The sequence below is a fragment of the Vipera ursinii genome (assembly GCF_947247035.1).
Source record: "Vipera ursinii genome assembly, chromosome: 4".
Classification (NCBI taxonomy): domain Eukaryota; kingdom Metazoa; phylum Chordata; class Lepidosauria; order Squamata; family Viperidae; genus Vipera; species Vipera ursinii.
In genome coordinates, this window is record NC_139514.1 from 57,675,411 (window position 1) to 57,690,196 (window position 14,786).

Sequence of the window (14,786 nt, forward strand, 5' to 3'; positions counted from 1 at the left end):
GTAAAATAGAATGACAGCAGAAAAAAATTGGATAGAAATTGGACTGACAGGCTTATTGTGAAAGAAAGCTATGCAGAGACGTTTTGCATGGATCCCTGTGGTGTGTGTGTGTGTGTGTGTGTGTGTGTGTGTGTGTGTGTCTGTGAGTGTAACAGAAGCATGTAAGAGGCTGAATGTCTACGCTGTACTTTTGGCAAGAATCACTCCAGTGGTAGGTGTCAGACCCGTTATTCCCTCAGGAGATATTTTAAGGAAAAAAAAACTTGTCACAGCACCAGGGCATGCAAACCATTCAACAGGTGAAGCCTTCACGTTGTCTGCTTCTCCCGTCGGCTTCCTTTTACTGATTCCCTGCCTGGTGATTCCTGCCTTAAGCAGCGGCCATATCCCCGCCGCCGGGGAACTACAGGGGCGGCAGGGATAGGAGCAACTCTGGAGCGTCCGCTCCGGTGAAGCTGCCTGGCTGAGCCACACAGGCTGGGCCGCCCTTTGCCAGCAGCGGGCGGAGTCCCCCGCTGAGCTAGCCAAAGGAGGGGTGGGTGTCGCTCGACGGAACGGCTGCCCCTGTCACTGGGTCGGGCTGGCAGTCGGCGAGGAGCCTCTGCGGCTACAGGAACAACCCGCGACAGTTGGAGCCGGTGAGCAGCCATCATGAGCAGCGACCACCAGAAGTGCGACGTGGTCGTGATCGGAGGAGGCATCTCGGGTAAGTCAGCGGAGGCGCCAGCGGGAGGGCGGGCTGCCGACGTCCCCCAGGCAGGTGCTGGCGGACAGAAGGGCAGGGAGTCGGACTCTTCTGGGGGATCGGGCCCAAGGTTGGCCGAATTGGCTCGTGGTTCGTTTCGGCGGAGGGCTGAACCGAAGGGATTGTTCTTAGGTTTCGTCCTGGGGTGGAAATGCAGTCGCATTAGCCGGAGAGGCGCCACCGGTCAGCCGTGTAGGTCCGCCCTGAGCGCCGTGCCCTTCTCTGTTGCCTGGCGCACAGCTGAACGCCATTCTCCTCCGGAGTGGCAAGCGGAGGCTGTTCTGGGTCACGCTTCTTTTCCTCAACCTGCTCGCAAAGAACTCCTTTGACCGCAGGCAACGAATCCGGGATTAAATCGCCGCGCAGTAAGAAAGATTAAAAACGGGAATGGTTTGTTTCAAGTTGGTGCACTCGAGTCATGTGTAAACTCGGGGCCCCTTAATCCTCCAAGCAATTTAGGTTTCAAGGTCTCTGGAGGACACTGTCCTAACATATCTACATACTATGTGCCGGCAGACCTAACCAAAGCTCTGAGTATATTTGCATGTACTGTACGTCTCCACCCTACCAATCTTTCTGGCTACATATCCATCTGATCTCTAGATACTAACCATAAGCCACAAACATCTGGGCTGGCCACAAACACCATTTGTTCCAGACACTTGGGCTCCACGTCTTTCTTTGATTTACCGGATACAACAGAACCAGAACTTCAGATGCCTTTTGAGTGTCTTGAGAGTGCAACCCATCCTCTTCGCCAGCACTTAATAGACATTAAGTTCCTTTAAAATAGTTTTGTGCTTTTTTCAGCTGTTGGCAGCATTATTCAGTAATGACAAAATAAATAAATGAATAAATATAGCAGAAGGGTCAATGGGAGGTCACAAAGGGCTTCTAAACCTTTACTTATTATTACTCCCAATGTAATAATCAAACTATGCTTGTTAAAGTATTTCCTCTTGCCTTACCATCTGTTTTAATTGTATATCTGTCATTTTAAGGGAACATAGAGTGGTTGGCATTAAAATACTCTAGAATAAATAATAAGCATAGATACTTATCCCCCACCTCACATTGACTTGAATAAATGAATTCAGTGGGAATGACTTCTGACATTTAAGATGGCACTATCCATTTCCAATCTGATTTAATGGTGCAATCCAACTGATTTCTATCAATTCCGTAGTTCTATGTTACTTACTCAGCTAAGTAGCATTCTGCAATGCTTTTTTGACTTGGATTTCTATATCTTAAATGTATAACACATAGAAGTTCATTTTCTCCTCCATGGCTATACAATAATAGAGAAGCTACATTGGGTGTATTTCTACTATGCAATTGGCAAATGCCCACAATATTTAGCTTAGAAATGGCTACTATACATATCCCCAATCCTAGTACCCTCTGGGAATTCCCAACATTCCCAGTCAACATTTGAAGGGCACCACTTTGGAAAAGATTAATACCTAAGTAGACTTGCTCACCTTGTTTTTTTTCTGATTTCTTGGTTGAGAGTTTATGTTGGACAATGTGATATATAGCAAAAGTGGAGAATCTGCTATTCTGGCATTATTTGTTATAAGTGAGCTAGTTAATTTAATAAAATATTGATGCTTCTATGGAAAGATGTTGCAAAAATAATTGTACCATTGATTGTTCATGTTGGCATACTTTTCAGGTGTTGCAATATGTGTTAGCTAAGATATTATACTTTTGGGAAAGCATTAGTTAAGCATTCCTATCATTTATTAAAAAAGATTTATGGAACATTATTATGACCTTGTTTGATCATGGACAACTGGAAAACAAATGTTCATCCAAAAGTGAAGTTTTAGATTAGATTTGAAACCTTCTGTAACAACAATGACTCTTAATGTTAACTCAAGAGTTAAAATAAAAAAGAAAGGTCTTTTTGTTGGCTAGCAACAGAACGAGCTAAGATTATTAAGTAGCAGATGGAAGTCAAACAAGCCTTTTATCCGATTTTTCCTTCATGGAGATCAGAGTAGCAGGCATTTTCATTTAATTTGCACAATAACACAGTGAGTTAAGTTTGTTTAAGATAATTTGAACCTGCTTTCTTTTATCCTAGCCTGCTCTTTCATTCAAAACATATCAATATATAAAATTTGAAGTGTCTGGCACTATAGCATCAGTCTCATCTCTGATTTAGTTGAAAAGTCATGTGCACAGTTATGAACATGAAAGTCCTAGTCTAAGCCCATTCCTCATATATTGATTTAAAACACAACTCATCTCTCCAGCATAAATGCCTCCATGGTATTGATTATCCATGAACAGAGAGCCTCTGTTGTGACTCTCTGCCAAACTGTAATGTGTTGATTTGAATGTGTCAGTCCGTACAGAAATGCTGATTGTTCTTCTCACCTGGCTTTGCTGCTGTCTTGCTTTGGCATATCAGTACTGAGGAAGAAATTAGATGTAATGTTATTGCACAGTTTTGTAATTTCAGGTTTTTACTTCTCTAGATTGATTTGTTGGCCCCCTCCTGCCTACATCCCATTAAAATAACATGAAACAAAGAAAATTATGATGGGAACTCCTGAGCATAAACATGTGTCTGACACTTGTTCAGATTACTGAGTAATGTCAAACAGATTGTACACAGAAACCAGGTCAGAAATAGCCACAGAGGAGGAGGGAGGGGGCAGGCTCTGCCATGGTTGTATAGCCAGCTGGGCCCTTAGAGCTGAATTAATAACCTTGCCTCTTCATCGGAGAAAATAATGGGAAGTGATTGATCCAGAAATACTGGTTGTCCATGTCTTACAACCACAACTGAGCCCAAAATTTCTATTGTTAAGCAAGGCAGATGTTAGGTGAGTTATGCCTCATTTTACAAACTTTTTTCTCATAGTTGCTAAGCAAACTATTGCAATTGTTAAGTGAATAATGTTGTTATGCAAGTCTGGCTTCCTCCGTTGACTTTGTGTGTCAAGACAATGCAACTTCCATAAATACATGCCAGTTGCCAAGCACTCAAATTTTGATCCTGAGGATGTTGCAACAATCACAAGTGTCAAAATGGTCATAAGTCACCTTGTCAGTGCTGCTGTAACTTTAAATGGTGATGAAATGAATGGTTGTAAGTTGTGGGCTACCCATGCTGGCAAACAATCAACAAAAATCAAATTTGACGTCTCTTGTTATTTTATGTTGCTGCAGGGAAGCTCAGACCTGCAGAATTTTCAATAATGCCATTTAGAACTGCACAAATAAGAAGTTATACAGATACATTCTCCTCCTCCTCCTCCTCCTCCTCCTCCTCCTCCTCCTCCTCCTCCTCCTCCTCCTCCTCCTCCTCCTCCTCCTGCTCCTGCTCCTCCTCCTGCTCCTCCTCCTCCTCCTGAAAGTATACATAAATAATAAAGTATTTATTATATACTTTTAAACTATGCTATGGCAGTCAGATTAAGAGGAAAACTAGCCTTATTGCAGTACACAAGGTGATGCTTTATTCTGCAGAAATCATGAGCTGATATCAGCATCACAATCTTGGGGGGAACTTTGGGATTGTCAAATCTTTGTGATATCACTCAAAAATACTAGTGGGGAAAGAGGCAAGATGTTCCGAAGGGCAGGAGTGATGACAGAGAAGCTTCTTCTCCTGGACTCTGCCAAGCCATAATACACTGCCTGATGGGGCCCACAGCATGCCTCCTCTGCTGGGACAGATGGGGTGGGCCAATCCCACTGGGATGTGACGGTCTCTCAAGTAGCCTGGGCCCATGCCATAGACGGCTTTAAAGATGATTACCAACACCTTGAATTGCACCCAGAAGCAGACTGGCAGCCAGTGCAGCTCATGGAGCTGTGGGTTACCTGGGCCACTCTTGGGGCCCCAAAAGCTGCCTGCACCCCTGAATTCTGCACCAGCTGTAGTTTCTGAATACTCTTCAAGGGTAGCCCCATGTAGAGTGTGTTGTAGATTTGTCTTTTCCTAACCATCTCAGCAAGGCGAATAAGGTTTTTCTAAGTTTAGTGTGGATCCTACAAAAAAAATAAAAAAATCTCAAGCATGAGGATTTTCAAAAGTTATACCAACAATACTCATTATAGAGTACACTGTTTCCATTTATATTGTTATTTAGTGGGCAAATTTGATGACTTTAGTTGAAATATTTACAGGGCTCCAAACATTGTGAAGATTTGTGCTCAGTATTTTTCTAATTCTCATTCCTGGATATTTTTAACCAAGTAGATCTCCTCCTCATGTTACATGTTCACCTTTCCTGCGCTCCAGTAATGGTGCTGTATACTGGATCAAGATAACATATGCTAATAAGAAGCACAGATGATACACTGAGCATGACATGCATTGCCTCTGAAAAAACCATCTATGAATCCAACTTATATTGGAATCCAAAAAAGTGTATGTCATATGAGAATAAAATGAATAGAATAGAATAGAATAGAATAGAATAGAATAGAATAGAATAGAATAGAATAGAATAGAGTTTGTCAAGATCTTTTTGGATCCTCAGTTTGTCCTCTGGGGTGTTGGCTACTCCTGCCAGTTTGGTGTCATCTGCAAATTTGATTCAATTCCCTCATCTAAGTCATTTATGAAGATATTGAAGAGTACAGTACTGGGCCTAAGATGCTTATTTTATTTTTTGTTTCTAGTTTGTCTTTTGCAGTGGTTTTTTTTTTGTATGTTGGGCTATAGTTTCTTTTTGTGTGAAGACTGATGCAATGAATGAGTTAAGCAGCTCTGCTTTCCCCATTGCCTGTTATTTCCTTGCCATCTTCTCTCTTTAGTGGACCTACAGTTTCCTTGACTTTTTTCTTGTTCATATGTTGGAAGAAACTTTTTTTTTATTATCCTTGATTTCTGTTGCAAGTCTTTGTTCATTATGAGCCTTTGCTTTCCTGACTTCATCTTTGCATGTTCTGGCTGTCTGCTGATAATTGGCCTTAGTTATGTGCCCTTCTTTCCATTTTTTTACTTGTCCTTTTTGTCTTTCAGTTTGTCAGAGACATCTTTGTGCAACCATGCTGGTTTCTTCTTGAATTTCTTGTTTTTCTTTTTCAGTGGTATTGTGCTGGTCTGGGCTTTTATGATCATATTTTTCAGAATTTCCCATGCTTCTTCGGTTGTTTTCCCCTTTAGGAGTTTCATCCATGGGATCTTTCCTAGGTTCTCTCTGAGTTTGTTAAAGTCAGCTCTTTTGAAGTTTGGATTGTTTTCTATTGCAAGTATTTGCACAATACTTTAGTGAAAGAAGTTAAAGGTACAATTTTGTAGTCTCTGGAATAGTGTTCCAGGGGGTCACACTATTTAATAACTTGACATTGGAAGTAAGAACAGAATAACAGAATAATAGAGTTGGAAGGGATCTTGGAGGTATTCTAGTCCAATGGGTCCAGTCTCTTCTTAAAAATGTCCGGTGTTGGAGCATTCACAATTTCTGGAGACAAGTTATTTTACTGATTGATTGTTCTAACTGTCAGGAATTTTCTCCTTAGTTAGTTCTAGGTTGCTTCTCTCCTTGATCAGTTCCCATCCATTGCTTCTTGTCCTGCCTTCTGGTGCTTTGGAGAATAGTTTGACTCTCTCTTCTTTATGGCAACCCTGTAGATATTGGAACAGTGTTATCATGTCACCCCTAGTCCTTTTCCCCCCATTAAACTAGACATACCCTATTCCAGCAACTGTTCTTCATATGTTTTAATCTCCAATTCCCTAATCATCTTTGTTGCTCTTTTCTGCACTCTTTCTAAAATCTCAACAACCTTTTTACATTGTGGTGACTGAATGCAGTATTCCAAGTATGGTCTTATGAAGAAATCCATAAAGTATCATAAACACTTCATATGCTCTTGATTCTGTCCCTCTGTTAATACAGCCTAGGATTGTTTTGGCTTTTTTGGCAGCTACAGCACACTGCTGGCTCATATTTAATTGATTGTCCACTAGGACTCCAAAATCCCTCACAATTACTATTATTGAGCCAGGTGCCACCTGTACTGTAACTGTACATTTGGTTTTTCTTGCCTAAATGTAAAACCTTACTTTTTTCCACCACTGAATTTCATTTTGTTAGATAGGACCCAAAGTTGAAGTCTCTCAAGATCCTTCTCTATCTTAAGCTATCTTCTGGAGTGTTGGCCAATACTCTCAATCTTGGCAATTTAATGTTGGACTTCAACTCCCAGCATGCTCATGCTTTCCCAGGAATTCTGGGAATTGAATTCACACATCTTCAAGTTACTAACACTGGAAGATATTAATCTAGTCTTTAGTGCTGGCATTCTCTGAATGTGTCCAAGTACTAAACATGCCTACTTAGACTAGGCGCTACCATCTGCCGAAATAGATCCATTATATTATACAATTTCAGATGGACTTCTTTCATGCATCTTCTGGCCTGTCACCCACAGCTGCTATTTGTACATGATTTAAACAGGTCAGATAAGATCTGCTTGGCTTACAGCACTATGAAACAGCTGATCAAACAGTTCATGCCACACAGTGTAATTGCTTACACAGCTCATACACATCAAGATCAATTAGATTTTAATCCCTGCTAACAAACTCAGATATTGAAGCAAGTTTCATATAGCTGTTTTCTGAGGCATCAGATCAAATTACCGGATGCATTACAGTGAATTCACTCTCTCCATCTTTCTCTCTTTCTCTTTCTCCCTTTTCATTGTTTTCTAGCAGGATGTATATTCTCACCCTCCAGTAGAGGCAATATGAATAATCATATGAGTCAGAAAATAATTTAGACACTCCTGACCACCAACCCACCTCATTTTCCCCCAAATTAATGAGCCTTTTGTTTCCCACTGAATGTACCGAGCTGGATAAAATAAATTCATACGTGGCATAAATTCATAGTCACCTTCTCCACTCTGGAAAAAACAAGGTTTTTAATTGCTAGAGGTATATGCACACATTGAGCAGGCTTAATGTTCATGGAGATTTTCAGTCATCCAGATCATAGTTGTCCCAAAGGTGTTTTTTCAAAAAGCAACAGGACTGGCCTTCAAAAGGTAACAAACTCCAGTTGCCTTTTGAAAAAGCACCCTTGGGACTGTGCAAACTTCTCAATTCAACCACTCCTATGTCTTATGTAAAAATTTATCAGGATCCCATGAAAAGAAGGAGACATAAAAGGATTCATTTACTGAGCAAGTTCCATTTTGCCCCTTTTTCTCAATACCTATGTAAGAAAAATCACAAGTTTATTGTGCATAAGAGTGACATCCAATGTTACAATTCTTATATTACATTCCTTATCCCCAGCATGTGAATGTGTAGTGTGATTTGTACATCTATGTAGAAGTACAAACTACATGCTTCCTCGACTAATTTTATAATTTTTGACATTTGAAATTAAATATTAAAAATGCATGCATTTTCTTCTGAAACTAAACTGTTGACTGACTGCGTTGCAATTCTTTTTTTCCTGCAAATGGTGAATTGATAGAGAAATTAATGATATAATCTAAAGCAAAGTAAAACATTGGCTTTAAAAAAGTTTATTCTCTCTCCCCCCCCCCCCGGCCATGTCTCTGATGGGAAATATTTATCTCATCAAGCATATGGATAAAAGTAGAAAACATTCTTTCATTCTTTTTGTTCTTTTTCATGATATTTAATTTAATTTATGATGAATTAAATTGTTTTTGAACCATTAGTTTCTGATTCCAAAGCTGTTGTTGCCTTCCTGCCTCTCTTTATGCAACAATTTACCTGTAAATAAAGGCAATACAGAGGGACGCGGTGGCTCAGTGGGTTAGGACGCTGAGCTTGTCGATCAGATGGTCGGCAGTTTGGCGGGTCGAATCCCGAGTGCCGCGTAACAGAGTGAGCGCCTGTTACTTGTCCCAGCTTCTGCCAACCTAGCAGTTCAAAAGCACGTCAAAATGCAAGTAGAAAAATAGGGACCACTACGGTGGGAAGGTAACAGCATTCCGTAAGCCTTTGGCGTCTAGTCATGCCGGCCACATGACCACGGAGACGTCCTCGGACAAGCGCTGGCTCTTCGGCTTTGAAACGGAGATGAGCACCGGCCCCTAGAGTTGGAAACGACTAGCACGCATGTGTGGGGGAACCTTTACCTTTACCTAAAGGCAATACAACTTCCAAGAACATAAAGAAACAATTTGGAAACTGAGAAATGGAATGTGAAACTGAGTAATTCTGGTGTCATTAACAAAAACGTAACTGATTATTTAACAGGAAGGGCCATAAAGGTGCCTAATGCCAAGTTCAATATCTCAATAGCAGTTCAGTAATCCGATTATTTGTATTGTGTTCACTGTTTTAATTATCTCAATGTTATTAAATCCAAATCACAGACAGAGTAATGCAATCAATGGATATTAGGGCTATATAAAAAAACCCCTAAGCTTAAGGGAATTGGCTGTCTTACCTGCAAATAAAAAAGGTTTTCCCATTTTGTTCTCTCATTAGGCATCACATTTTTTTAGTCTCTCTGCAAAGATGATGGTCATGCTTTCAAGGAAGCAGTTGACTCAGACATTAAGGCAGCATGTAAGAGATGTAATCAGGTCTGGTTTTGATCACAGAGGGAATTGGTTTGAGCTCCTGGTACATTTATCAGAAAAGGTTTTGGTAAAAACGGTGATCCGTGTAGGGTTCCTCTTAACAGAGTTAGGGACTTGTGGCTTACCAAATCCTAACATACTTGATAGAAAGATGAGTCTGCACTGAATAATTATTCGAGTAATGAGGAAGGGCATATTTACTGATGAGAAAAAGCTTTTGAAGACAAGGGGATGAGTGGAAAGTGAAAACAGTTACAACTTCTGCAGTAAAGATGACTCTGAACAATAGTTATTGTTCTGTTAAGTAATTGCTTGTTTCCCAGAGTCACTGGGTTGAGATGAGCGACTATAGAAAATAAATAAGTAAATAACCCACTGTTGTAAGGCCCAAATGTTAGAAATAACTTCCCCTCCCCATTGATTACTTCTTCCTTGTAGCTCTTCCTCCCTTTCTCTCTCCTTCCCTTCTCACTATAAAAAGGTAAAAGTAAAGGTTCCCCCACACATGCGTGCTAGTCGTTTCCGACTCTAGGGGCCGGTGCTCATCTCCGTTTCAAAGCCGAAGAGCCAGCGCTTGTCCGAGGACGTCGCCGTGGTCATGTGGCTAGCATGACTAGATGCCAAAGGTGCACGGAACGCTGTTACCTTCCCACCGCAGTGGTCCCTATTTTTCTACTTGCATTTTTACGTGCTTCCGAACTGCTAGGTTGGCAGAAGCTGGGACGAGTAACAGGCGCTCACTCTGTTACGCAGCACTCGGAATTCGACCCACCAAACTGCAAACCTTCTGATCGACAAGCTCAGCGTCCTAACCCACTGAGCCACCATGTCCCTTCTCACTATAGCTTATAGAAAAAAAGTATCCTGTTTCCACTCTTGGTTCTTTGTTTTCTTCTTTTTTCCTGTTTCTTCTGGAAGGCGGGAAAGTAATGTATACATGTGGCAGAGGGTAAGATTATCTGCGGGACCACTTTTTCTTAAGGACATATACCCATCCTACCAGGTCAGATAGGGCCTACTCCAAATATTATCATCTAATGGGAGCTAAGAAGCATTCCTTTACTGTGCCAGCCCCTAACCCTGCCCTGTGGAACACTCTCCCGCCTGAAGGCTACCCTCCTAGCCTTTTGTAAAGCTTTGAAGTCTTAGCTTTTCCCATTTCATTTTTCCCATGATTTATTTTATTGTCTAGATAAAGCAGTAGATATTTTACTAAGCATATTAATTGAAATCCTGTGAATGAAAATAATCTGGATATAGCTCTTCTCTAAGATTTTAAAACTAAAAATGGTTCCTGCTGCTTTGTTGAACATTAAACAAATAAAATTATTTATTACACTGTAAGTAAGAGTTGCTCTGAAGAACAGAGAAAATGCAAATGTTATCTGTTTTTCTTTCCCAAAGATATTTAAAGTACACTTAACTTAACCCGTACAATTCCCTTACATATAAATGCTTATATCTCGCATATAATGACAGAATGCAAACTTATTTCCCAAGAGTGTAAAATGTACATGAGCTGTTCTACAATTTCTGAACAAGTGCAGGAAAGAAAGCACAGCTTTCTCGTATGTTTCTCTTCTCTTCAGTAAAATGTATGAAGCTGCTCTGGGCCCTTAAACTTTTTAAGGAAGATAGATTATCTGTCCGTTTAAAGCTGCCATAAGGTTTTTCTTAGGAATTAACATTCTGAATCAAGGTTTTGGATCAACTTTCTTATGAAGTTGACTAATGGGAAAAAAATCAGTCTAGGATGGAATTATTCCTGATAGAGGAAAGGTGGACCAGCAGTAATATGAAACATTAGATGCTTCTGAAGGCTACATAAAATTAGTTTGATGTTACATCTTCCTAATGCATCTCTAGTTTTGTAAATAATATGTATCACTCCAAGAATCTAAACTAAAGTTATAGAGAAATAATAGAAAAATGAAGTAGCTTAATGCTACCCTTCAACTACTATATATTTGTTTAATGCTTTTAATTTTCTTTCATTATATGTTTAAGGAGTCAATAAAATTTTATTTATGCTAACAGATCATAGAATTTTGCATAAAATATTAAACAACAAAAGATATAATAAAATAATAAAATAAATGCATAGCTATTTTTCTTTGAATTCAGAAATAATCTGTCAGAATTTAATTATTCCCAGTATTTCCTTATATTTCTTCTGACTCCCATAACTCTTTCCTATCTTTTAAAAAAGCCTTTTAAGGTGTTGAAAGAAAAGTCTTCATCATCAGGGTCCAGTCCAAGCTGGGAATAAACAAAATGGAGACTGCTTTAGAAAGAAGGTTGTAGTTTATTGAAGAGCAGAACCACAAGACATGAGGCTCTGGAGCAGCTGACCACATGTTGCTAGGAGTGGTGGCTTTTTAATACCTTCTTGGGCATTTGTGTTTGGAGTTCCTGTTCCTGTGGCATGAACTTTGACCTGAGGTTTTGAGTGTGTCCTTTTTGGTATTGGTGGATTAATCCTGTTATGTCCCAAAGGTCATATCCTGCTTCTCTGGGGCTGTGGCTGTTGGCTTACTTCCTGTGTTGGATTTCTTGGGTGAGGGGTTGCTGGTTCTAATTCTATCACTCTGCTATTGTTAGCTGTCAGTTTTGCTGCAGGGGATTTCAAAATATTTTGTCTTGAATGCGCTTCTGCCTTGTGGTATTTAGAACAGCATGGAATGGAATGGAATGGAATGGAATGGAATGGAATGGAATAGAATAGAATAGAATAGAATAGAATAGAATAGAATAGAATAGAATAGAATAGAATAGAATAGAATAGAATAGAATAGAATAGGAGTTGGAAGGGACTTTGGAGGTCTTCTAGTCCAGCCCTCTGCTCAAGCAGGAGAACCTATACCATCTCAGACAAGTGATTGTCTAGCCTCTTCTTTAAAATCTCCAGTGATGGAGCCCCCAAGATTTCTGCATTTGTTCATGAATGGGGCTTAATGGGATTATCAAACCTGCATTTCTAAAATGTGGTTTCCTGAGTTTCTACTGGGGCTGTTAAGAAAACCTGGCCCTGCTTTTCTGCCTTTAAGATCCTTTAGGGAAATATATTTCCAAAGTATTTCTTTCTCTTGGGGGGAAGGTACTGTACTCCTGCAAAGGATTTGTCAGGAAATTGGAAAAATGAATTCTCTTCCATAGAACAGGAAGGGTGATATTAATTTAAAATGCCATGATTGGTTCAGCCAAACATGGGACATTGATACAGTGACACCGTCTACAAAGGACAGATTTAGTCCTGGAAGAGAAAGTTATTCAATCTCCATTCCAGAATACTGATAGTAAAAGATTAAGCCTGGTGAGATTAAATGCTTTTCTGTAAGAAACAGAAGAAATGATATGCAGATACTTAGGAAAAGAAAGGACCTACCCCATAGGCATTGGTGAGAAATGATTCTGCCCCTTTGGAAGTCTTAAGTCCAGAATATGTTGCTGGACCTCCTGTAAATCCCTTCAGATCCTAAACAATTGAGTAAAAACAAAACAAACAAAAACAAAAAACAGAATAGACCATCTGAAGTTCTGCTTTTTTTCCTAAGAGGAACCAAGTTTGTAGACCAGGATTAACTGATTTAAAAAGTTTAACCAGAAATTCATTTTAACCAGCATTTTAGTTGACATGTTCTATCTTTGCACATGTTCAAATGTTGGATGAATAAATGTGAGAGTAGAATGAAAGAAACGTCTTTATGAGCATATCTAATTATTTCATGAAACAAATCCCGTTTCCTCCTCAAAAATATTTTCTTTGTTTCTATATGCACAGTAAGTCAAAACTGATTATATATCAAATTATAGAATTGAGTCAGGTATGGGGGGATTGATTTAACTTTTTTCTTATTTTACTTTTCCATCTATCAAGTTTTATAATAATGTTGTGGTTGACTGTAAGGTCTGATGTTATCAAATAAAAAAATGAAATCCTCAGTCATGGATGCTGACATTTTAGTCACACATTAAATTTAATACAGATTCCTATGAGAATAGGGAACAAGCTCTGCAGCTCTGTAAAAGCCCATAGAATGTCAATCTCCTGCAATGTAATCTTCTAAAGGGAAGCTATTTGAAAACAGGTTGCCATAGTTACCTAAGAAAGCTTGGAGACTTGGCCTTATCCTCCATCTAAATGTTGCTGTAGTTCTTTTCTCTCTTTTGAAATCCTTTTTCCTTTCCCTTTTTGGTACTTTAAATCTTGTTAAATTTGATCTGTTATCTATTTTCCCCCTTTTCATTAACACACAATCACACAAACAAGCACACACCCTAAATCGTAATGTAATGAAATCATTAATATTAAGTACTAGGGTTAAGACCAAAACCTCTATTATACAAGACATACTATATGTGAGTTGTAGCGGTTCTTCTTTTAATGTTCCACCTTTTATAAACAAGCCAAATAATTTTATGCTTGTAATATTGACTTGTTAAATTGTAATTATTATTGGAAAAAACACCTTTTCTCTTTTCTCTTCTTAAAATAAATATTAATAATTTTAATTGTATTATATAAACATCACTGAATTGAAACAGTTTAATGTATCATGATATAAAGCAACATAATACAAAAGAAAAAATGTTGTATTCTTTGTATAAATAAAACCTATGGTTATCAATCTGTGGAATTTGTTTTACTATTTGTCTTGGAAAAATCAAAGTTAAAGCTACTAAGATGCCACAATGCACTTGGTGGTTTCATTTGACAGTCTGTTTTACTATGCTTTAAGCCAGGGCTCCCCAACCCCCGGTCCGTGGACCAGTACTGGGCTGCGGCATGCCAGCAACCGGTCTGCACAAACAAGCAAAGCCCCATCCACGGGATGCAGGCAGCACACAAAACCATGTGCTCTGGTCTGTGGAAAAACCTCTCTCCACAGAACCGGCCCCTGGTGCACAAAAGGTTGGGGACCTCTGCTTTATAAAGGTAAAGGTAAAGGTTCCCCCGCACATGCGTGCTAGTCGTTTCCAACTCTAGGGGCCGGTGCTCATCTCCGTTTCAAAGGTGAAGAGCCAGCGCTTGCCTGAAGACATCTCCGTGGTCATGTGGCCGGCATGACTAGACGCCAAAGGCGCACGGAATGCTGTTACCTTCCCACGGTAGTGGTCCCTATTTTTCTACTTGCATTTTTACGTGCTTTCGAACTGCTAGGTTGGCAGAAGCTGGGACGAGTAACAGGCGCTCACTCTGTTACACAGCACTCGGGATTCAACCCACCAAACTGCCGACCTTCTGATCGACAAGCTCAGCATCCTAACCCACTGAGCCACCATGTCCCTCCTCTGCTTTATGCTACGTCATAAATAAACCTTTATCTTTACCTAAAGTGCAGATTTTGACAAAAATGCCCTTGTAGAAAATGTTACATTGGATTTATTATAAAGTTCCATTTTCTACAGTGAAAGCATGGTATCTGACCTTGTCAGGCACCTTCAGGAAAGTTGAGGATCCATTGCAGATCCTTATCAACATTAGCAGTATCACCTG

At 39.7% G+C, this 14,786-nt stretch overlaps 1 protein-coding gene across 1 annotated transcript in view; it reads left to right on the plus strand.

Moving 5' to 3' along the window:
* Positions 1–651: 651 nt before the first annotated feature.
* The window catches only part of MAOB (monoamine oxidase B), a gene marked incomplete at both ends in the record, with an annotated part of 54,489 nt that continues 40,354 nt past the window's right edge, over positions 652–14,786 (plus strand). Inside the window, one exon of the mRNA XM_083361335.1 lies at positions 652–706. Coding sequence (XP_083217461.1) covers positions 652–706 — 55 coding nt within the window. The remainder of the gene's footprint in view (positions 707–14,786) is intronic.